Here is a 25,465-nt window from a genome sequence, read left to right as displayed (position 1 = left end):
CTGAGATTTGAACCCACAGCCTTAGGGTTAGGAGTCAAACTCTCTGACCACTAGGCCACGACTTCCTAAATTAATAATTGAATTTTTGGGTGAAATATTTACCCTATTTAATATTCACAGATGACACTTTGACTGTATAGTTATTATATGTTCACACAGCAAGCTTCTATCCAACGGGACCTGCATCTACAGGGATGCGTTTGATAGGACATAAAGAAAGACAATGTCCTCCCCTGATTGCTCAGTCACCTCTGAGCACACATGTGGAATAATTAAACCCTCGGTAGAACATTTCCTTTATAAAACATTACCGGCGCTGAGCTGGAAACATTGGTTTAACAGCTGGGGTTTTTGGACAAATGAAAGCTGGCGATTATGCTTGGAATTGTGGGGCTGGGTTATAAAAAAAACCCAGAATTGATTATAGGTTAGTTTAACCTTATTTTATAGTTAAACATTCAGGCTGTTTTCAAACAATGCCAGTGAAACACTGACTCACTGAAAATAATCCAACTCATTTTGACCCAGCATCACTCAATATTAATGTCACAATGAGTCACAGTAATACAGCCCCCCCTCGCTTTCAACTTGTATGTCTTTTTTTCCCCTTCTCACCAGCTTCATTAACTACAGCTTGCTTTATCTAAAAGGTCTACCAGCACTGAAGGCAAATACTCCAGGCCATTGCATTTTGAGTATTTTTTTTTTTTTTTACACCTGGAATGGAATCTAAACAAAGTGAAGAAATTTATTATGTGAAAAATCCCAACAGGATTACACATTTTACCGGTAGCTTATATTGTGTCAGCTGGCTTTAGTTTGTAAATTTCCGTTTCCTTGTTCGGTGTGTGTGAATTCAGGGTACATCTGTATTTACTGAGACTGTGCCTCTGTTCCGTTGCCTCTGCTTCTGTCAGCATGAGGTCACTTCCTCAGGATAGTTCCACACATTTGTCACTTATAAGACTTGGTTGGCCTTTAGAGTCAACATGAAATCAAAAGGTCCTTTCTTAAACCAACAGTTCATCAAATTTAAGTCTGTTTCATTTGCACATCCTCACATCTGTCCAAACTTCTATGACTTTTTCTATGACTCCCAGCTAACAGAGAGTATTCTCAAAACTTTCACTCACATTTTTCAAAAGTTATATAAATATTAGAACAAGATGTTTAACGAAATGAACATAACATTAAAAAAAAAAAAAAACTTCTTATGATGTTATTTTTACTCGATAATTGTTTCTATAATGATGAAAGAAAACATTCTTAGATTATTAAAAATAAACATTTTAATGCAATACTTTTGGGGTTAAAATAAAATCAGTAATAATAATAATAACAATAATAATAATAATAATAATAATATCTATCTATCTCTCTCTCTCTCTCTCTCTCTCTATATATATATATATATATATATATATATATATATATATATATATATATATATATATATATATATATATATATATATATATATATATATATATATATATACATATATATATATTAGGGCCGGGACTTTAACGCGTTAATTGAGATTAATTAATTACACAAAAAATAACGCGTTAACTAAGATTAATTAATTACAGAAAAAAAAATTCCCGCATTTCTAATAACTTATTTTTGCACCGCGGAACGTTTCTCACTGGATGAGTTTCGGCGGGACCGATTATACTGGAGCACCAACTAGCGTTCGCATATCACTGCAGCACATCGAGCCTCAAGTATCACCTAAACGCTAAACATATAGCAGCTAGCGTGGACTTTACACTTTATGTTGAACTATGTATTATTTTGTTGGTGCAACAGTTTATGTTGAACTCTTTATTGTTTTGGCCAAGGTTATTGAGAGTTGGACTTAGTAGGTTATGGCCTCTGAAGCAACAGAGAAATGTTTTCTAATAGTCAGTGTTTCTAATGTTCTGAATGTAATTGACAGTATTGTGTTTTACTTAAAAAATAAAAAAAACACTTTACAGAAGGTTCCAGCACCTATAAGCTTCCTGAATTTCTGAAATGTACTATTTCTAAATTGTTTCTAAATATGCTATTGATACACTTCATGGCAAAAATTGCACTGGTCTGCTAGACTTGGTTGAACAAAAATAAACAATATTTTGTTGCTTAAGCTTATGTATTCAGTCATTATTTAATGGTATACTATAAATCCATGTGAAAAAAAATTACTTCTCACTGTTCTCAGGTCAAATATTTATATGCTATTAAAATGCGATTAATTTCGATTAATTAATTACAAAGCCTCTAATTAATTAGATTATTTTTTTTAATCGAGTCCCGGCCCTAATATATATATATATATATATATATATATATATATATATATATATATATATATTCAAATAATATTTTCGATCAAAATTAAGCTAGTAGAACATTGTAAAAAATGTTTTTGTAACATTTCTATTAAGTTATAATCAGAACAAGACAACTGGAGATGCCAACATTTCAGAAACATTTCAAAACAATGTTCCCACAACATTTTATATCCTAAATTTGTTACCTGGGACAATTTATCCCTAAGCAAAGAGAGGTTACTAATGATTTCAGATGAAGTCCCCAGCTACCTATTTTTCTGGATGAATATCCTTTTTTGCTATATGAAATACATGACATGGCTTAAGTAAAACTGCTTGTGAATTGTGTTTTGTGTGTGCTTGATTAATGAGAAACACATGATAATAATCAGTAGCTCTGAAAGCAAACAGATTTGCAGAGGGATCTAAAGGTCAGGAACTGTGAGTAAATTATGCAAACAAACACCATTTATGAATGTAAGGCTTAAAAGAGAGGGTTCTTACGACATTCGGAAAGACCTCAAAGCATTGAGCAACCAGTAAAGCGAGAAGAAAACACGGAGGCTAAAAGAACTAGTGAGTATCAAAAGCCAACATCTAGCAAATGCATTTTCTCAGGAATGTCTATTCGCCTGCCAGTCCTTAACAGCAAACGCCCCTCAACACACACACACACACACTCTTATCGGTTCCGTTGACACACCCTTCATCTCCTGCCTCGCTCCATCCACTTCTAAAGTAGCTTTGAAGTTATTTTGGAATCAATACTTCATGGAAGCGAGCGAATGACTATCAGGATTCAGAAGGGAACAGTGAACTAGATTTAGGGAGCCGTTGGTAAGAAGGACCAGACAGACCCTGTCATAAAGCCAAAGCTATGTTCTCGAGCAGACGCAGAGCTGGAATTCCACAAATGGATTGCATGAGAAAACAAAACTGTTTTACAGTGTGGTGATTTCATATGAATTTGTACAATTTCATTTGCATGACAGTCCCTCCAGAAAAGCGCAGATTTTTTTTGTGATTGTTGTGGGCAAAAATCCTTGATTTTGCGGCAAGTTTTCTTAAAAAATGCGATGGGATATGCGGGATATTTTTGCAATTTTATGCGATGAAATTGCGTGAACTTGCAAAAACTGCGGTTTGATGAAAAAGAGAATTTCCCCCAACACCTTTTTCTCACTAGGCTACTACCTTAAATGTAAAGAGTAATTTCTTATTACTTCCTATCATAAACGAGCATACTAAATCACAGAATATTTTTTGAACCAGGCTGTAAACATGTTTTTTTTTCTGCTGTAAAAAAAAAAGTGCAATCTTACAACTGTAAAGTTGCATCAACTTCTGAATGAAACTACAACAGTGTTAGTAGCCTAGTGAGAAGGGGGTGTTGGGGGAATCACCTTTTTTTTCTCTATTTCATCAAACCGCAGTTTTCGCAAGTTCTCGCAATATAATTTGGCTCCACTGTCATGTAACAAATCGGGAAACTGCTTCGCAAGTTTTTTGCGCTTATTTTTGTTGGCAAATAAGAATGATTTGCGCGCTTCAAGTTTCACCGTGGGGTTTGTTGATGATGTTCACGTCACGTAATTACGTCACTTCATAAGGTTCCCATGGCAATAGGGGGGAAATGGCGCTTTACTTGTGTGAAGTAAATGCAACATTTTTCAACTTTCTCAACTTTCTGCTAATATGAAGCGCTTCAAGTATTCTGCTGTAAAGTTGGGCATTTTAACATGGGGAGTCTATGGGACTGACTCCCTTTTGCAGCCAGCCTCAAGCGGCCAGTCGATGAACTGCAGTTTTAGTCACTTCCTTATTGGCTTCACGAGACAGAGCACGAGGTTGCCGCTCGGAGGTTAGTCAAAAAACTGTTTTAGTGACGTCATTACTGCAGGAACTAGAGGGCTGTAGTCCAAACGGGTCGTTTTTTGTAGGCAAATTCTGTTAAATAAAATATCTCCCTTGGCATTGAACTTTGAGCTTTAGAATTTTACAGATATTATCATTCATACTCTAACAACAACATTACACACTAACTAAAGTTTAAAACATGGGATCTTGAAGAACGGGACCTTTAAGCGTACACATCTTGTACGCATTCATTCTCAAGTTTTAATGCTAAAACCTTTTTTATTTTATTTATTAACGATAAGTTAGTTTATTTATGAAATTATCTTAGTAAGCTTATTTTTTAAGTTAAAGGCATTTTGTTATATGTAAAAAAATATATATATATATATATAAAAAGAAGAAAAAAAGAAAAGAAAAGTAAGAAAAAACACCCCAATAAGACCATGAATGTTCTAAAGCTTATTTCCAACAGTAATGGTTTTACATTTATAAGCACACATTCACATACAGTCGGTAGGTTAGTACTGAGATGGCATCAGGGTTTAATTTAACAACAGGACACAAAGACTTCCAGCTATTTGTCTGATCAGCTCATTTTGCCAGAGGAAATCTAAAGGCTTGTAAATCATGGTAGATGCTGCTTGAGAAGATCACTCGCCTGCTCTCGTGGACTTGCATTCATGAGAGAGTTTGCGTATGTGAGCATGTGTCTGATGAATGCTAATTAAACAGATTACAACAGTGGTACGAGTGACTCGCTGTGATAAAAGACGTGACCTACTACTAATGTTCTCCTCCCATTCTATTTAATCTAATGGAAATTCTTTCTGCTCGCCTCTTTGTTCGAGTTCAACCTGTCACTCAAATGATCATTGTATTCCCGTTCACTTTTTCACTCAACAAAGCGTTACGTAAATCTAGCATGGATGCAGAGGCTATTCAGCGTACCGACAAAGAGCTCTATTGTCTTACTGTGTGGCTCTCAAAGTGTAGCATTGAAAGGCAAATAAATAGACGAAACGATCTGATAGTGAGATAAACACCTAATCCGAGCAGCAAGACACCATCAAAATCTACTTTTTTTGAGCTTCTTGGAAGAAAAACTAAACTTTCTTTAAGGAGACAGCCATGTAATCTAAAATTGGGTCTAAGGGGTCATTAGACATATATACTTGATGGCTACATTTTGTTATATATTATCATATGTTATATACGGGTTCCATGGAAGTCCACTTCCCTTGCCAATGTATACAGTTGCCAAGCGTTCCTGCCTCACTTCTAAATCTAATGAGGGCTTTTTTTTACAGCCTCCAGTGAGCAAACATTTATTTTTGGTGCCAACAGGAAACACAAACTCCAGATGATAAGAATGCCCATCCAAACTAAGTTTCGTTTCATTTCAAATTGCAATCGTCTTATGCCCAACCTGAGGTAAATCGGCCGAGAGATACACCATTTAACTCAAACTCTCATTTCCTCCAGAGATCTATCCGAGATGAGCAGGCATTGTGGCTTAAGGACTCATATCTTCTCAGCTTTCGGTGTCTTTGCAGTTGACCGTCCTGTTCGACGGCCGGCAGGAAGAGATAATGAAAATCAGAGATAAAGACGATAAGGCCGAAATGGCGGCAGTCGTTATGAATGGAGAGCACAATCCAACCCAGACAAGCAGATTAGGAATGACATTTGTCTGCTTGGATTGATAACTACATCTATGCCAGTGAGGCTTACAGAAAAGGGCTAGAAAGATTATGTCAACATCCAAAGGCATATCATGTTGGCGGAGAAAAACCTATCTATCTAAAAACACATCCAGAATCAGAATAGAACACAGAATTGAACTGAAGTGTTAGCGATTCGAGAAGTTCGGGCAAGTACCTGCGTTTCGCAGGTGTGTACAGTAAAGCGTGACTCATATCTCAGAGATGCTAAAAATATACAGTCTATGCACTTACTGGAGGAACGGGCACACCGGCTTAGATGCTGCGACGGTGGATGGGTTTCCGTGTCACAACAACATATGTAGCTGCATTCAGATAGCCACAACACATAAGTCAACGTGCCCTTCACGCCGACCCCTAGTCGAAGTATTGTGGTGGAACCAGTGATACGATCACATTTTCTCTAAATGAAATTCATGTAGCGTGGAAATATTACAGAGAATGCTATAGTCCAAAAACACCGTGGCATTGGCATGAAATATATCCAACACATTCTCATGGGAACTCTGGGTAATAATAGAGCAAAATCATAAGCTCAGAATGTAAAAGTTTTGGATTTTTGTGGTTAGGATTTATAGGAAAGTTTAGGTTGGGTTGTACTTTTTTATATTTCGTATGATTTTGCCATAGTACAATGTATCATGACTTCTTTTGATGAAACATATTATTAAAAAAAGACATGTTATGTGGGGTTTTGGTCCTTTATTTGTTGTTGGAAGCTATATTAAGTCTTAAATACCTGCTGACTATGGGAAGCTTGTCGATAGGAATTATAAGTTGGTTTTTGCGAGTTTAGAAGAAGTGTGACATCAAGTAGGATTTCCAAACCCACCTTCCTTAAATCTCACTGGTCAGTGAAAATCCTGGTAACACTTTATTTTATGGTGTCCTTTTTGCACGTTACATGTATTGGCTATAGCAAAAACAATAAATTATGCAAAAGATATATATATATATATATATATATATATATATATATATACATATATATATATATACCTTTAAGATTTGAAGTGCACTATAAGTTCACATTTATTTGTTTGTTTTTTTGATGGCAAAGATAATGTTTCCTCATCTTTCACTATTCACTATTGCAAATCCTCAAGGTTATCCTTTACCTTCTTGTAAAGCACTATTCCCATTGAAATTGTCTTTAGTTGTTCTAAGTTGGTAATTTGCTAATCAAAACTATTCATTTTCTGGTTCAGGCTGGTCCAAGCATGTCATTAGCTGTACCTGTAGTTGGTTAACTGGCTGCCACGTTCTAAAACCCAGCTTGATCACCTTACGCTGATATGAGCAACTGCCAAGCTGGTTCGTTGGTCCAAGATGGCCTACTAAATTACGAATAACCAGCTTAGACCAATGCATTACAAGCTTAGACTGTGTATAAACCAGCTCAAAAGTTCCACGACACAGCTATCAGCTTAAGTTTGATATTCCAGCAGGGAATGGATCTGCAGCGTTCTCAGACGCAGAGTAAACTCCAGTGTGTGGGAGAACGCAGCTGAACGCTTTGCATCTATTAAAATATTTAAGGCTTCAAAAAAGGTATTGCTTGAAATTTAAAACCCAAGAAAAAAAAGTGTTGCTGATCTTGTGACAGCATAACCGGGGTAAAAATGAAAAGAGCATGCAACATCAATATACAGAGTCCAAATATGACAACATAAACCCTCTAGCACACTACAGGCAAAAGATAATAAGAAGAAAAAAGAAAAACAACATCAACAGCGGTACACTATCGAGCACATCATCTTCTCCTTTAAAGCCGTATTGAGAGTTGCATGCAGTGATCAATGGAAAAACAACAAGATGAAATCTGGCAGGCCAGTATAGCCAGATGATGGGGTGTTTGTGATGACCTCAGCCCATGTGCCACTGCTAACACCGGCACCGACAGAAGAGGTGACTTTTCCATCTCTTCATCCCAGTCACAGAAACAATTCCATCCCAGGGGTCCAGCCAGAGCTTGCATGAGAGCAAGGGTGAGAAATGAACAAAAGATTTATTTCAACAGGCTAAGCTGACCTATGCTTGACTTCAGAATGAAATCACAGCGTTTCCTTTTATTCCCCTTTATGTTCGTTAATAGAACATTAGTCAAGGTTTTTTTTGGCACCATTTATGTCATAATTTTTTTTTTTTCTTTATTACCATTTCACCCTTAAACTTGATTATATACTAAATAGAAAGAAAGAAAGAAAGAAAAAAAAAATAACATCATTGCATGCAATAAAATTAATCAATATATTATCATTCTAATATTAGTATATTATATTATATTATATTATTATATGCACTATGTAGGGTCATGGGATGTACTGTATATGTTTTCTAATTTTCTACCAAATATTGCAGGATAGCAATTTCTGAAACATGCTAACATAGTCAGCCATAAAATACATTTATTTTTTAATTATTACTTTACCATTCAAATAATATCATGTAATAATACAATAATACAATATTTGAATACAGAAATAATGAACAAATAATTTGTATCAAGTATTATCATATTTTTTACATTTATATTATATTATGCTTTGTTTTTCTGATTTGATAGCAAATCAGAATAACATTTGTGAAACACGCTAACATGGTCAATGCATTTTTTTTCTCTTTGATTCGAGACTTGCAGTAGTGGTGCAGAATCAATTTCCCACGCTCCCAAAAGAATTCCATTTACAATATTTCCAATTAAATTTTTATTCCTCAATCTGATATTCCTTATGAATCATATTACAGTACATTCTGTACAGCAGGAAATAATAACAAGCAGCAGAAAGCTAAAACGCTCACATGAAAAATAAATGTGCTGAGATGATTGGCGATGAAGGAACAGTGCATGCGCACACACTTGACAAAAAAAAAATAAAAAATCCTCCTCACCATATAGAAGTCTGCTCTCTGCACACTGTGTGTTTTCCTTGCTCTGTATTCCCGGGTAATAGCATCAGAGAATCTCATTGCTGCCGAAGTACAGACTTTTATATTATCATTTGGCTGCCAGCACAGCCCCCGGAGCACAAATTTAATGATATTTTGTTACCCACCATCTGCCACACAGCCCAAAACACTTCCTATGCAATACAATACCCCTCTCGGCACAAGGCCACGAGGGCTCCGCTGTATAGCATACACAGCCACGGCCACATATGACAGGCAATACTCCTACCACAACGCACAAACAAACAGACAGATAAGGTCACGTAATCTGACAAAAGGCTAGCATAACGCTAGCTAAGCTATACACAGATTCAGCCCACAGGCAGACTGGAAGATAAACCGAAACACTTAACCCAAACTCAAAACCCTTAAAGGGACAGTTCACTTGATGACAATCCCGTCATTTACTCACCTCCATGTCGTTATATATATATATATAGTATATAAATAACACCATAAATGCCAAGCAGAATAAAAGTACCAGAAAATATCTTACATGCTTTTCGCCCTTCTATCTTCTATGATAGAAACAGACAAAATGAAAGCTGTAAAAATATTTTTTGAGCAACTATTTTCTTTAGGTTTAAGCCTATACAGAGTTTCTTCAGCAAAGCATGATTAGCTTAAATAAAATAAAATATAAATACAGGGTAAAAACCTAAACAACTAATTGGCATAAGATACAGTTGGAGTAATAAAATTAATAACTGAAAATAAATAAAATCTAAAACTAAATTAATACTAAAACTGAAGTAATAATGTAACCTAAATATAAACAAAAAGCAAATAGAAATGACAAAAACACATAACAAAATTACTAAATATTAAACTAAAATTAAAATGAAAAAAAAGCGAAAATTTTAATAAGTGAATTAATTATATATTTCAATTATATATTAAAAACTCAATAAGTATATAAATAATCCTAAAATAATACTGCTGCCAAGTTCCAAAACTGACATAAAAGCAGCACAGAAGTATCATAATAATACTTGCATACTAAATTCTGAATCTTCTGATGGCATATGACAGGAACAGACAACATTTAAATTGTTAAAATAATTTTTAGGTGGGTCATTTCTTCAAGTTAAAGTCTGCGCAAAAATGCAAAGATTCTTAAGCAAAACATGATTAGCATTTGCACTGGTGTTCATGCTAACAAAGTACTGCACTTCCAGACAAAAACTCTACTCCTGACCACATGAGAAGATCGGAGGAGAAAGTGTGTAGACAGTGTGTGAAAGAATGCTTGTGGAAAGAATCAAGTCAGCGCGATCACTAAAAGCCCAGGATCGGGAGAAACTGTCGCTATCAGTTTGTGTTAATTTCCGCTAATAGGCCCCACAGTCATCCACTAGCTGGAACTTTGGCCGTGTATAATGCCAATTAGATTTTCTATTTGGAGTGTTGGCCGAACGCTTGTCAACATCCTGTCACATCCTTGAAAATCCTCACAGTGAAACAGCCTAAAAGCCATTTTTTTGGCTGGGCATCAAAGCACCGCTAGGCACCAAGCATCTGGCGAATGAAATAACACAAACTAAAACTAAAGAAGAAACAAAAGCGGCGTACAGTAAGAAATGCCAGACAGAAAAATAATGTTATTCTGTTGGCCTGATCCAATCAGACAAACGTGAAAAATTCTCCTTGCTTTAGCTAGCGGCTAGTTTTATTTAGCGATTAGTCATTCCCTGAGCACAATTCAGAGCCTGTCAATGATTAACAAAATGTTGACACATAATGGATGGATTTGCCTCTGGGGTCAAAACTTTAAATGATTTAAACCATGATTTCATGATGTAAATACAGAAGAATTACTTGTGTATTAATTCATAAAATACAAAAAAAGAGTTGATCTGAAGTCACTTATGAATCCTCAAGGAAATTAGATCTGGGTCGCCTTTGACTCTGAAACATACATGCTTTGGAAGTGTGTGGGAATGAGTTCATGCCGTGAAGTGTGTGTGTATATATATACATACATACACACACACACACACACACACACACACACACGCATTATTTCAGCTAAGGTTATCACATAATTGAGTAGTTGATACCTACAGTATTATATATTAAGTCTTGAGTCTTTCATTATATGTATATATGTATATATATATATATATATATATATATATATATATATATATATATATATATATATATATATATTAGGGGTGTAACGGTTCACAAAATTCACGGTTCGGTTCGGTTCAATACACTGATGTCACGGTTCGGTTCGGTACGGTTCGGTACGTTTTAGATACAGCAAAAAGAAAAAATTGGCAGATAAATTTCCTTGATTTTTTTAAAAATGTTTTATTTATTAAAACTAACAAAGTATGTGTTTTTTTTTACATTGAACAATGATGGAGCTATTCTTTACCCATCTTCTATGGTGTTTTCTTAGCAGCATACTGTATAAAACAAAAATAGCTCCTTATAATTTTTTTTTTAAAAATTAAATGTAATATTGTTGTAGTGGTTATGAACAAATACAAAAATGTAACTCTTTTTATATGGAACTCTATAACTCTTTATATTTAGTGTGTTTTTACTCAATTGGTTCTCTATTTGGGCATATGTTTTTTGGAACAAAGCAGGAATTACGGTCTGTCTGAAATGGGCTCGTGAAGGAATATTGTAATGGGGCTCAATTACATTAAGCATGTTCTTAAAACCTGCGTTTTCCACTACAGAGTAAGGTCTCATATCCGCGGCTATAACGTAAATGCACCATTCGCTGCGGTGATGTCCGTATACGGAGCCCGGGACGTCACCTGTAGGAGAAAAAAAAGCAATCCGTGGCGACGGTTTTGCAATCCGTCCCCTCAGTTTATAAACCGTACTCACGAATTCATAAACTGTTCACTCGATTTAACAAATCGTGCCCACGGATTAACAAACCGTGCCCACGAATTTCCAATCCGTGCACTTAGATTTTGTAAACCGTACCCTCGGTTTTTGAATCCGTACCCACGAATTCATAATCCGTGCGCACGCTTTCGCAATCCGTTCCCTCGGATTTGTAAACCGTACTCACGGATTCATGCAGCAAACTCCTACGTGTTAACATACAGTTTTATTGAATATTATTATGTGGAATAGGTTTACAGCAAAGTGTCTTAAGTGATTCTCTATCAAGTGTAGTACGAGGTGGAATACAAAGATTTAATAAGAAAGATGCGCATTAAAATCTTGTTCAATTGCTGATAATCTATAATAGCACTTGATTATTATTGTGCAATAAACCTGGCATTGTGACTGACTCTGGAGTAATTTTTTCCTCTTTTGTAAGTTATTTTGGATAAAAGATTCTTATGCATAACCTGTTTAATAATATATAATAATGATACAAATAAAAATAAAGTTATTTTTTATAATTTTAATTTGTAGGCTAAATAAATGAGTACAAGACAGTAAAAATATTTGTCATAAAATAATTTGTGAATTGCTTTATTTTTAAATAACCTTTGGACAGTTTTGGAAATGCTTGTGTACAATTCTTTCTTAACATGAAGACTTATTTTTGTGATTTTATTATACTAAGCTCCACCCACCTCACCCCACCTGCCGGAGTTAGATGCATGTTTCACTGTTAAGTGTAAAATGCGTGTCAGTTTTCAAATCCGAGGGAACGGATTGCGAAAGCGTGCGCACGGATTATGAATTCGTGGGTACGGATTCAAAAACCGAGGGTACGGTTTACACAATCTAAACGCACGGACTGGGAATTCGTGGGCACGGTTTGTTAATTCTGGGTACGATTTGTTAAACCGAGTGAACAGTTTATTAATTCATGAGCACGGTTTATAAACTGAGGGGACGGATTGCAAAACCGTCGCCACGGATTGATGTTTTTTCTCTCCTACAGGTGACGTGCGGGGCTCCGTACCGAGCCTTCAGCGCGTACTGAGTGAGCGAGCGCCTGACTGAGTAGCCTAACATAAACATATAAGTGTGTTTTTTTTTCTTCGGGGGTGTCAGGGGCATTGCCTGTTACGTCGTTTGGGTTATTGGGCTACCTTGTTGAACGCATAACATTATATTTCACACACCTTTTTTATTTTCCAAATTTAATTAATTAGTCCAACGAACCGTTCGGTACATAATGCGTACCGCGTACCGAACCGAAAGCCTCGTACCGAACGGTTCAATACGAATACGCGTATCGTTACACCCCTAATATATATATATATATATATATATATATATATATATATAAAAACATTCCAATAATAATATTATATTTATTTGCAAAATACATTAATATTATGATTATTATAAATGCAGTTTAAAAAAAAAATTCAAGTAATTATTACATTTAAAATAAAAGTTTATTAATTTAATTGTTAACAGTAAATCATATATTTTAATGTAACTGTATGTAACTATATTTAATGTAATTGTCCGTATAAATAACAAAGAAACAAATGACAATTAATAGATAAAATAAAAACATACACAGTTTTTTTTTCAGGTGTCTTATGACAGCATTATAGGGAGAGTTCACCCAGAAATTAATACTCACCCTTCAATATTTCCAAACCTGTATGATTTTCTTTTTCTGCTGAACTCAAAAGAAGATCTTCTGAACAATGTGGGTAACCAAATGGTTGATGGTAGCCACTGACTTCCATAGTATTTCTGTTCCATACTATGGAAGTCAATGGCTGCAAGCAACTGTTTGTTTACCACCATTATTAAAAATATCTTCTTTTTTGCTCAACAGTGGTCTGAAACTCATACAGGTTTGAAACAACTTGATTGTTGATAAATGATAACATAATTACATTTTTTTGGCTGAACTGTCCTATTGTTCCAATCATTATATCAATGCCCTGCTTTCTAGGTATTGTTCTAGGTATTGTTTAGCGGCATCAGCCATGAAAAAACCCAGATGAGCACTATTAAGAACTCCATGCAAATTACATCACTGATTGTTTAAATCCACATGGGACCCTGAGTCACTGATGGTGATTTAAGACGCTTGTTCCACGTGGCGTCATCTGCCTTAAATGTTGGGGTGTGGGATATTTCAAAGCTCACTGTGTATGTGTGTGTTAAGATAGTTATCATCTTCTTTATTCTCCTCTCCTCATTTCCTCTCTGTCACGCCTGGCCACTCTCCATTCCACTTCCCCAATGGCTCATCCATCGCTCCCTCTGATGAGTGGCGAACGAAGCCCGGGGTGATTAACTCAGAAAAGATGGCTGGACTGGCAACGTAAATCCAAAGATGTTTCAGGAGGAACAACACCGCTTGTCTCCGCACGAGGAATTGAGAATCGACCAGGCCAAAACTCTTCCTGGAAGTGTCCTATCCCAACCCGCACTACTCGTGCCATTTGAAAACTGAAGGACAGGCGGTATATGGAGAAGGAATTTCATGAAAAAGTACGGAAAGTCCACAGTGCTCCCAAGGGCATGAGTGTGGAAGCCCATCTGTCGGACATCTGGTCAGAGGAGCCCTAGTGAAAACTGAATTGCATTGAATGCACACTTGTAGAGTTTTCCAAACCTTAAGAGTATTTTTAACAAGCTCTACTTGCAGTTAATATAATATCAATGAAAAAAAGTGTACTGTAAGTGTACAGCATAGGATAGAAACGCATACAAGTTTGGAACAACATGAGGGTGAGTAAATGATGACAAAATTGGAATTCTTGGGCGAACTGTCCCTTTCAGAATATTCTTTTAAAACAGGGGTGTCCTGCTGAGTTTAGTTCCAACTTGCTTCAACACTTAGGGTTGAACTCTGCAGGATACAGGTCCTCCAAGACCAAGTTTGGAGACCCCTGTTTTAAAGTATACTATTTCTGTAAAAACTACTTAAAAAAAAAAGTCTGCTAAAATTTACTTCAACACAGGGGAGAGAAAGACCTGATTCTGGTCAGGAAATCTTGGAGCTAAAGGTTTAGTTCACCCCCCATAAACATCTGTTTTTCTGCTGTAAAACACAAAAGGAGAAATTCTGAAGACTGCTTTCCATGGAATTACGCTTTCAAGCTTAAAAAAAGACACAAAGCACAGCAGAAGCATCTTAAAAGCAGTCCATAAGTCTTGCACACAAAATTCCAAGTTTTCTGAAGTCATACAACGGCGTTGAATGAGGAGCCGATTGACATTTAAGTCAAACAGACCAGTTTAATGGCAGGGCTTGGAAGCTTTAAAGGGATAGTTAATCCAAAAATGAAAATTCTGTCAATAATTACTCACCCAAAAGTTGTTCCAAAACTTAAAAAACTTGTTCATCTTCGAAACACAAATGAAGATATTTTTGATGCATTCTGAGAGTTCTTTGACCCTCCCATAGACAGCAGGGGTACTACCACGATCGAGGTCCAGAAACGTAGTAAGGACATCAGTAAAATAGTCCATTGTAACATCAGTGGTTCAACTGTAATTTTACAACGTTACAAGAATACTTTCTGTGCGCAAAGAAAACGAAAATAACAACTTTGTTCAACGATTTTCTCCTCCTCATCCAGTCAGTCTGCTGTAGTTTGCCTCCATTCTGGGGAGCATCACGATGCATGTATGCACTTCCGCTTTTTTTGTAATCAACACATGCGTGTGCAGATGCATGTCAGTGTTGACGTAAGCAGTAGCACAATATGCATTTATTGTATAAATGAAGCAGAAGTGCATGCATGCATCGTGATGCAAAAAAGTATTCTTGTAGCGTCATAAAATATGGTTAAACTACTGATGTCACATGGACTATTTTACTGATGCCCTTACTATGATTCAGGAACTTGATAATGGTACTACCCTTGCTGTCTAGCTCTCAGAGACAATATATATTGATGGAATTTACATTTTGAGTGGACATACAGTATCAAGCATCAATGCACTCTCATCTGCTGAGTTCCAGTGCAAGAGAAGGTTACAAGAGGTCAAAGACATCCAATCCAATCAGTAGTCATGCTGCTAGCCCATCAGCTCTAGCCAGGTTATAGTGATCCATCAAAGACACAACCCAGCCAGAAAAGGGAATCACAGTTGTTAAGTTGCAAAGAAATGAAAAAAAATATTTCTACTTTTGGATTTGATTTCATGCTTGTACATTAAACTGCCACTTGGCTGCTGTTTGAGCACATTTACAGCTCTTTGCGATGTTGATTGTATTTTTAAAACCATCACACAGAACAAGAAAAATGGAAGGAAAGAAGAGAGGAAGACAGAGATGGGTTGGATAATGACAATTTCTCATCTGCACTGCATGTTCATAAAAGCTTTCATCATACGATCATGGTAATAACTCTACTAAATAGCATATTAAAATAAAGTAGAAAGCATTCAGAATCATCTCCAAAAGCGACAAATGAGCACTCTATTCATTGCCTAATTAGAAATGATAGAAAATTGCTTTACGTGTCCAAGCTTCCAAAGCTACAAATGGTAAAATTAATAATTTCCCTTTCTTTGTTTTAGTTAGCCTTTGGATATAGCAAGATAACAAATTAACAATTCTAATGTTTTTCTCGCAATTGCAAGCTTACGTCTCACAATCCTGACTTTTAACTCAGAACTGCAAGATATAAACTCACAATAAACTTGCAATAGCGAGAAAATGTCAGAATTGCAACAAAAAAGTAGAAATGTGGGATGTAAACTCGCAATTGTGAGAAAAAAAGAACAGTGAGATAAAAACTCGGACTTCACAAGAGGGTGTGAACTTTGAACATCCTCACTAATTCAGAGAGCCATTGATTCAATAGCAGGGTGCAGAAACCTAAAGATAAGCAATGTCAAGTTATACCAAGAGAGTTATAGGATCAGACCCGTCATATGGGAACATGCATGAGTATAATCCCTCTAATTGTCCAATTCACTATATGCACACAGAGTGACTGTTATGAGTGGAATAAATCAGAACGGACAGACACTGATCACAAGCCGTTTTTCAAGCAAACTCAATATAGGTCTGACTGATGACAGCACAAAGATCTGGAGTGGCAGAAAGACAGCGGGAATCTCGCCAATTTTAGAAGAGAAGGGGAAAAAAAAGAAAGCATTGTACTTTAAAACAGCTTTCCTAGAAGTAAGTCCGCAGGCTGCGTCTCGTCCTCTCCTTCTCTCTCTCGATGGAAGAGGCCAACATCCTCCCAAGCATTAAAGTGGAAAAACCAACTACACTGCAGAAATGTAATGAGACGGCTCGCAACTCTGGCCTAACACTGGCTCACTGACACAATGCTCCCTGGCACGTGGTTATTTTCCCCTTCCCATCATTTATTTCCTCTTTTTGCCATGGAAGCAGAGGAAATATCAAGGGGCTGTAGCTGGCTTGGCCCTCTCAGTCAAAGCCTAATGCAACACTAATGTGTTGTATCTGTGAAAATGGGCCTTCTGAATACGTGACCATGCTTCCCAGAAACACCACGGCATTACCTCATTTATATGGCCACTGAGAGACCACACACGTCCACGCACAAACAAATAATTTGGTACCGCAATTTCCGAGGCTGATGTGATATATGGAGGGTGTCTAATAGTAAGCCTCACTCCTTTTCTGCTATTGTTTTTTTTTTCAAAAGGGGACAAATAGAGTAGGGAGAATTAGAAATACCAAAGGGAATGAACTGGCCTACAAATCCATTAGACGACAATACCCTGACTGACAAACACCCATCAAATGGACAACATCACCCTAAAGGCTGTATCATTACATGCCAGGTCAGAACCGTAGCTCCCAACCTCCAAATTAAGGTTATTTCTCTGTTGCAAACAGGGCTGTTCATGACAGCAAGCCCATCAAGGGCTCTGGGACGAGATTGGCCTTTTACACTGATCCAGACCGGATTATGAAGCTATGGGATCAATTTTCCACCTGCATATATCCATTCTGCAGTCACGGATAAAAAATGAATAAATAAGCATGAAACAAATATTTAAAAACGCAAGTAAAAATATATTGCACAACATTTTAAAATGAATGCAATGTTTTCAGAATAGAAAACAATGGTCGCGGATGGAAAAATGTATATGCGGAAATCAAAAATGTTATAACAAATAAAAAAAAATTAAAATAATAACTGAAACATTAATATAAAATTATCTGTTTTGCACATAAAAACATGTATTCCCTGGTTATATTTCTCTGTTTTTTTTTTTTTGTTTTTTTTTGTGCTCTCAAATTGCTATTTTTGGTGTGCTTTTGCATTAATATTTAAGTTTTTTGCAGTATGATTTTAAATGTGTTTGAAGTTTTGATTTGATTCATGCTTCTTATATATATATATATATATATATATTCATTATCATCCGTGACTGGAAATTTTTTTGGTGGAAATTTTATCCCATATGAATCTTATATACCAGCCATTACCTTTCAAGAATGAACCGTAATACTCTCATCAGATTACAAGGGGCAGTTCTCCTTATAGGCCTTTGGAAGCAGGTAAAGTGGAAAATGGATTTCACAAAAGCTAATTTAAAGGTGTAATTTCCCGAAAAATGAAAAATCTGGGTCATCATGTACTCACCCTCATGTTGTTCTAAACCTGAATGACTTCTTTGTTATGTAGATATTTTTAAAAGTGCCCATACAATGAAATTCAATGTGCCCCAAAACATTCTTGACTTTCAGTGTATAGGCAAAACAGTCATGTAAATGTTGACAGCCTTATTTTTTATTGTATTTCCATATTTGCTTTCCAGTTAGATCGAAAAGGGGAAAAAATTATCCATAGCTTCCATAAATAGTAGTTGAAAGGAAAAACAAATTTAAGGAGTATTGTGTGGGCTGGTGCTACAGTAATAAAATGAAGTTTAGCACTTAGAACTGGCGCTTAGCATGCCACAAAAGCCTTGATCGATCACCTTGATAAACAGCAGAATTAATGCTGCGGATACTCTAGAGTAAAAGTCTGCATTGCGTAAACATCGCAACCATATTTTAAACAGGAAACTCACGCAAAATACTCCCCCTAGTGGCCAAAATGTGAAAGTCTAAGTGTAAACAAATGCTGTTGTTGCGTCTCGGCTGCATCACAACATCTGTCTGGCTGTAAATATTGCAACACCCGCTGCGGCTCATCAAATTGTAATTAATTTCTCTCTCATTAATCCATCCATCACTTGCTCAATACAAAGAAACAAACACGTTCCATTGTTTGGTATTAGACCGCATTAATTTAACATTATCTTTGCCTTTTTAGATGCATGTTGGTCTTTACGCAAGATCACATCCACTAGCCTGGGGTCTTCATCTAGAGGAAGAAGAACTAGCTTTTAAATTGGAGAGGGCCAGCAGCCGTTATTCGTTATTAATGGAGAGACTTTAACGTGTGTTACTCCGTACTCTGCTAATTATGACCTTAGAGAGGGGGACAGGGGTAAGTAGGAGAGCGAGGCCCTGGAGGGGGCCCGGGATATGTGCAAGCAGTATTAGCGCTTAAGTCTCCCAGAGGCTCGAAGGTTTCTTTCGTCTCCTGGCAAACTGTTCAACCCCCTTTCCTCTGCCAAATGAAAATCTTTTCAGAACCTCCAGTCTGGGTGAGGGAGAGAGTCAGAAATAGAGAAAGAGAGAGAAATAAAAGAGTGGCAAAAGCAAACATGAAGGAAATCTGAGAGACAGGGAAGCCAAAGTACACAGCTTTGGTCTCCTGCCTACAACCACTACAACTTTCAATGAGGCGAATCATTACCGCTACCAAATTCGGTTCAGGCTAACATTTCAAAAAGTGGTTCACAAGAAGAGCAGAGAGCTGTTGCTGTGTATCGCCATGATACTGTAAGGCTCAGTGCTGCATAATTCAGCTTTCCAAAGACCATTTAGCAAAGCTACACATAACAGAACAAACAAACGTGAACAAATTTGATCAAAACCATTGCAGCTCACATGCCTCTAAAAAGCCAATACTTATCCAACTGTATAGGATTAGGAGCCAAACAACAAAACAATGTTATCACAATATTTTAGCAAGATTTTCTTTGTTGCACTCGATACTGTGAGTATTTGAAATACTTGTGTGACTTTGTGAACGTATGATGCATATCAGGCCAGTGGGTGGTGTTGTCATTTTATAAAGAAAACTACGCTTCTGCGCACAATATAATATGCCTGCGCATGATGTTACAATTTCCACAAAGTAGCTTTTTTATAGTTTACACAAAGCTGATAACGGTTGAAAATGGTGTCGTGTAAAACGCCTGCTTAGATAACTATAATAAACCTAATGCTTGAGGTCTTCTCTGTAGCATGTATTAAAAAGTACCATATGCACCTAACATACTGGGTAGTCGATTGTTTTCACAGAAACTCTGTGGCCAGTTGAACTTCGATTGTTTATTTGATTGTTTAAAGTGGCATCACTTGCAGAGGTTATGTTATATAATTTAGATGCAGGTAAAAATGTAATTCAAAAATACCAGAAGTTTATACACTTGATACATTATATGTACTGCAAGTAAAGTAAAATTAAATTTATGCATTTAGCAGACGCTTTTATCCAACTTACAGTTATGCGACTTACAGTGCATTCAGGCTATCAATTTTTACCTATTATGAGTTCCCGGGGAATCGAACCCCCAAACTTGTGCAGTGCTCTACCAATTGAGCTACAGGAACAAAAAATGTTAAATGTATAACTTCCGTGGTAATAACATTATCCAAATATATAGCATTAAAGACTGGTGTTAAAGTATAGGAACACATCCATTTCCAAGTGGAAAGTGTGATTTTTTTGCATGCTGGGTTTATCATCTGCATTTATTTTCTGTCTTTAAGACAGGATCTATCAGCATGCTTCTTGAATGTCCACTTAATTTGGTGGTTGGCACACACTGTGATCTGTGGTTGCCAGCGGAGATGAGGAAATGTACCAGCATGAGAACAGACACACACACACACACACACATATATAAATCAAGTTAAATGTTTTAGATGGCAAGTGAATTGAAAATATGTTTGGATGTCTTTTTTGACTGTATATTTGCACTGAAATCAAAACAATGAGAAAGTACAGAACAGTATTGAGTCAATGTTCTTATTTCTTCCATGTTGCAGGTTCTACTCACACGCTGCTTTTAGTACAGATACAAATGCGGTGAACATGCAGCATGCACGCTAACAAACTCCGGGAGAACGTCCCCACGGGAGCCTGACATGACCCCACATGTTTAACTGTCCGCACGGGCCTATCTTTTAATCAGTGTATTAGGGGAGCCAAGCAACGATGACAGGCTTCATGACTGATAAAGTGACCTGGCTAACATTACAGCAGCTTTGGTCACCCAGCTGGACAGATAACGGCATGAGCAGAGAGAGATGATGATGATGATAAAGTTGTTACAGGGGACGCTAGTGCATCCAGTGTGGCCCAAATGTCAGCTCCAGCTATCTCACTCCTGAGATTCAACCACCCCGTCTTAAGTGCCCGTCGTTTCCGAATGGACATTTAGCAAATTATCCTGTTCTATTAGACAGAGAAATGGCTCCATGCCCACATAAAAGGAAATCAGAAAGGCAGGAAGTGTTATGCCTCTTAAGAGATTTGAATAATCATTGGGCTCTCCGGTGTGTGCCATGCGGTTCGTCGTGCGACAGAAATAACCATCTTTCCTTTGGTATCAGCGGTGATTTCTAAACCATTTGAGTGACTCTGAATTCTTTCCCAGTTTGCATAAGAGGTCGGAAAAGAGTGGCCAAAAAGAGATCATTTCCATTGCCTCCCTGCTTTGATTTACAGGCCATAGACTCAGGCAAGTCAAGCGCTTTTTTTCTTGCTAGTTTCACCATGTATCATTAGTTCTTCTTGACAGTGTTAAATTATCAGGTGGAAACTGTGTTAGAATTTGCTCTTTCTTACTAGTCATCCATCGCTCCATCAGCTACATCAGCCAGACTGTAGAAAGATGAGCATTGCCTGGGACCAACTGACGCCCCGCTGAGAGATCCTTCCCTTCCTCTCGCTTCCTCTCTTGCACCGTCAGCAAACTGGCCATTACTGGAGACTCAAGTGTGCAGACACTCGTTTCCCACTGGCATGACAGAAATAAATAAAGTTGCACTGTTCTTATTTCTCAACGTGTATGTCACTTTAGCAGCGGCGGCGGATATAGAGCTCGCTTGTCTTTCCACAGCGGTGGTTCTACTAAAAACAGGTCTATCAGACACAGACAAGTGAACAAATGTCATCGAGCTTAAAAATACATGTCTGAAGAAGAAAAAAGAGAAGAGGGCAGAGGGAATGACAGGAAGCAAACAGAATGCATTAAAGTTGCCTTTTGTTCTCCGGTAACTTCATTTGTCGCCAACATCCGACTTGAGAAATTGGAAGCGTGCGCCGCTCTCTCTGAGAAGTTGACTCTGATAGACGGAGACAGCAAGATGGACGGAAACATATACTGCGGCAGACACGAACGAGAGGTGCAAACAGAAAAATAGACAGAAGAGACTGTCAATACGTTTCACAACCTTGAGTCAGGCATTTGCCCTTTGGTGACAATGTGTTATTCATGGAACATTCAGAATGGGCTTGATGGAATCTCTCGGGTGTTTGAGATGCAGAAACTTACAAGCTTCGTCTCTGTCAGCACTCAAGTGATCACCCCAATGTCCACCGAGTCTCTGAGCGCCCTGCTCTTGTGGTTTTGGAATCACACAGAATGTGAGATTAAAACTAGTGGCGAAAGAAAACCACAGAAAAAAAAAACAAAAAAAAATCAAGAGGACTTTCTGACTAGTTCAATATCTGAAGTAAGTTCTCTGAGATACAATAAAGGCTTGTGTAGAACACAGCATTATTAGTTTATTCCCACAACAGTGGGTGACTGTAAACAAAGACATTTTATTACGCATGCAAAGCGATCACCATTCGATAAGACAAATTGTCTTATCAAAGCTGCCATCAAGCTGCCCGGAAGTAGGTCAGCTATAACAAAAATATATGTTTTGAGATGTATTAAATTGGAAAGATGAAAGATAAACACAATGCGTTCTGGCATTTTAATGAGATTTCTGAACACATGTTAGCTTTGGACGCACACATGCGATACATAAGCGCAAACCATGCAATCTGCAAACAATGTTATCTTTCACTTGTATGGAGCTGTAAAGCTCGTAAGCTTTTCTTGTATATGAATATGGCTTTCTTGTAATTTGTGTCACATGTGAATGCCTGTAGACAATGTCATTTGTTTGAAAAAGCACAAACAGTCCCTGCACTGGTTCTGATTTCATGAGATCTGATTCGAAGACCTGAGAATGTTATATTCCCTGGAATTATACATTAGACGTGACGGCTCATGCAAATACATCATGCAAATATGCAGAGCTTCTCAGTCTCCCCGTGGTTGAAATGGCTTGTGAATCTTAGTCTGTCTTCCTTTTCTGGCTACTGTCTATCATCAAAACAAACCCGAGGAGCCTCAGAGATGCTCACCTATCACTCACACACACACTCAAGGTCATCTAAAACAAGATGCCGACAAATAAATAAATAAATAAATATAAATATAAATATAAATATATATATATATATGAGGAATTTTTGAAAACCCGGAGGAGCCCCCAAAAATCTGATTCTTATGGTTTTCTCCATGTTTTTTCATCCCTCCTCACCTGAACCTACTGAGCACCATATGTGAGTCATCTATAAATAACCAGATTAACAACAATTACATAAAAACCTTTTTTCTTAACTGACCCCAAAACGATGCTGCTCTTTAGTGCTACAGATCATATACATATCTTACATGCATAACAACCAAACAGAATACAGGTTATTTTTGTCCAGTAACTGATATTACCAATTTATGATTTTGGACACAATAATAGTAAAAAAACATGAGCCTGCTAGAATAAAAAAAACTGTATACATTATTAATATTAATAACAAAATAATTGTGATTATTGTTATTATTATTATTTTATTATGATATATTAATATAATAACAACAGCAACAATAAATGTAATGGCAACATTTTGGACTATGTTTACCTATCAAGTTTTAAATGCTATATGTTGCTCAGTTAATTAAACTGTTAAAAAAATAAGTTACGAGCAATTATGCAACCAGTAAATTCAAAAGTAAGTATTTTACTTGTAAACAATGTCGATTCTTGAACACTTTGTGATGTAATGGCATTCTTGAATGTTATTCTCAGAAGACCCATCAAATGGTGAATCAGTAGACAAATGTGAATCAGCAGAAATATTGGTCAAACAAATAATCAATTAATTTATTTGTGATAATACATATGCACATCTCTACAAACAGAGTCGTGAAGTAATGCATTGCTAAATTATACTTAAACTAACGATGATTTATCTCTTGCATTATAATTACAATTATTCAGATTGCTCAAATCAATAATGCTTTCTGAGAGAAGTCGTATAATGTCTTTATAATGTTTAGAATTAACGGTTCCTCGCGCGTATAAATAACAACAGAAGTAGAGATTGCAATATTAACAGACGTCATTATGTCCGTTATAATTCCATGTAAGATCGTTCCAATTCCACGACTAACAAAAAACAAACAAAACAAATCACAAACACAACCTCACAATCGCATGGTTTTAACGGTGGACATGGATTGTTTCCACATTGCGCAGCCAATGTAATGGGTCGTAAACGCTTGATGGAGTGATTTGAAACATAATTTGTATCCGCCTCAAATCCAACTTACCGGGATGACAGTGTGCCCAGTGGAGCACGAGCGAGGAGAAAAGCAGAGGCGGAATCCACCAGCAGCAGCAGCGCGGTCGCAGTAGCCTCCGCATGTCACACTGTATACATGGAGATCTGGAAAAAGGCAACTGTTGACAGAGTTATCCTCCTGGTGGAGAGAGACTGAAAAGAAAAGAAAAGAAAAAACTCCCACAGACAAGCAATGCAAGCGCAATGGACGCGCTTTATTAATATATTTCGTCCGCCTCCTTTAGCGAGTCCTTTGGAGATATTTTTTATTTTCTTTTGAAGTTCGACCAAGCCAAAGGAAACAGTTTTCCTTTTTCTTTTCTCCTCCTCTCTCTTTCAGATGGCTGAGCTTGTAGTCCAGAAGAGAAGCATGTCAAGGGGACAGTGGATTAAGAGAGAGAGATGTTAGAGGAGCAGTAGTCCGTACATCAGGCTGAAAACACAGAGACAAGAGTTGGAGCGGCTCTGGAAGATTTCCATTCCGCCATCCAGGAAGTAGCGCATGAGCTGAAGTCTGGCAGAGACTTTAAAACAGGCTTGGAAGAGAGAGAGAGAGAGAGAGAGAGAGAGAGAGAGAGAGAGAGAGAGAGAGATCCGCTGGATCCTAGCGCCGAGCGCGTAACGGAGCTGCTGCTGCTGTCAGTGTGTGTGTGAAAGGCGCCCTCCTTCTCTCGCTCTCGCCTTTATCTTGGTTAAAACCAAACACTTCAGATAACATCAGCAATAAAATCACTCTATGCAAGCCCTGTATCTGAAATTATCAGCGGGATCTTCTACACAGAGATGAGAGAGTGGTTGAAAGAAAGAAAGAAAGATAAAAAGGTGAACATTTAAAAACAACTTCATACAGCACTTTCTTAACCAAATACATACAATTTCAGTCAAGTGAATAATCCTTGAAAATCATAATTTCTAGGTTTGAATTAATAATCAAAATCATGTCAAGTTAAGTCAAGTGAGCTTTATT

General features: G+C 37.0%; 1 protein-coding gene across 2 annotated transcripts in view; it reads right to left on the bottom strand.

The window, feature by feature from the left end:
• The window catches only part of LOC113055120 (receptor-type tyrosine-protein phosphatase gamma-like), a 230,418-nt gene extending 205,228 nt beyond the window's left edge, over positions 1 to 25,190 (bottom strand). Inside the window, exon 1 of one of the 2 annotated variants that reach the window (XM_026221120.1) lies at positions 24,488 to 25,190. In XM_026221120.1, coding sequence (XP_026076905.1) covers positions 24,488 to 24,581 — 94 coding nt within the window. In that variant the 5' untranslated portion in view covers positions 24,582 to 25,190. The remainder of the gene's footprint in view (positions 1 to 24,487) is intronic. The other variant, XM_026221119.1, reaches the window with a different exon arrangement.
• Positions 25,191 to 25,465: the final 275 nt, after the last annotated feature.

Source organism: Carassius auratus, chromosome 36 (assembly GCF_003368295.1).
Source record: "Carassius auratus strain Wakin chromosome 36, ASM336829v1, whole genome shotgun sequence".
NCBI lineage: Eukaryota > Metazoa > Chordata > Actinopteri > Cypriniformes > Cyprinidae > Carassius > Carassius auratus.
The sequence above is the reverse complement of the archived record's forward strand: the minus strand, read 5'-3'. Positions and strand labels throughout refer to the sequence as shown.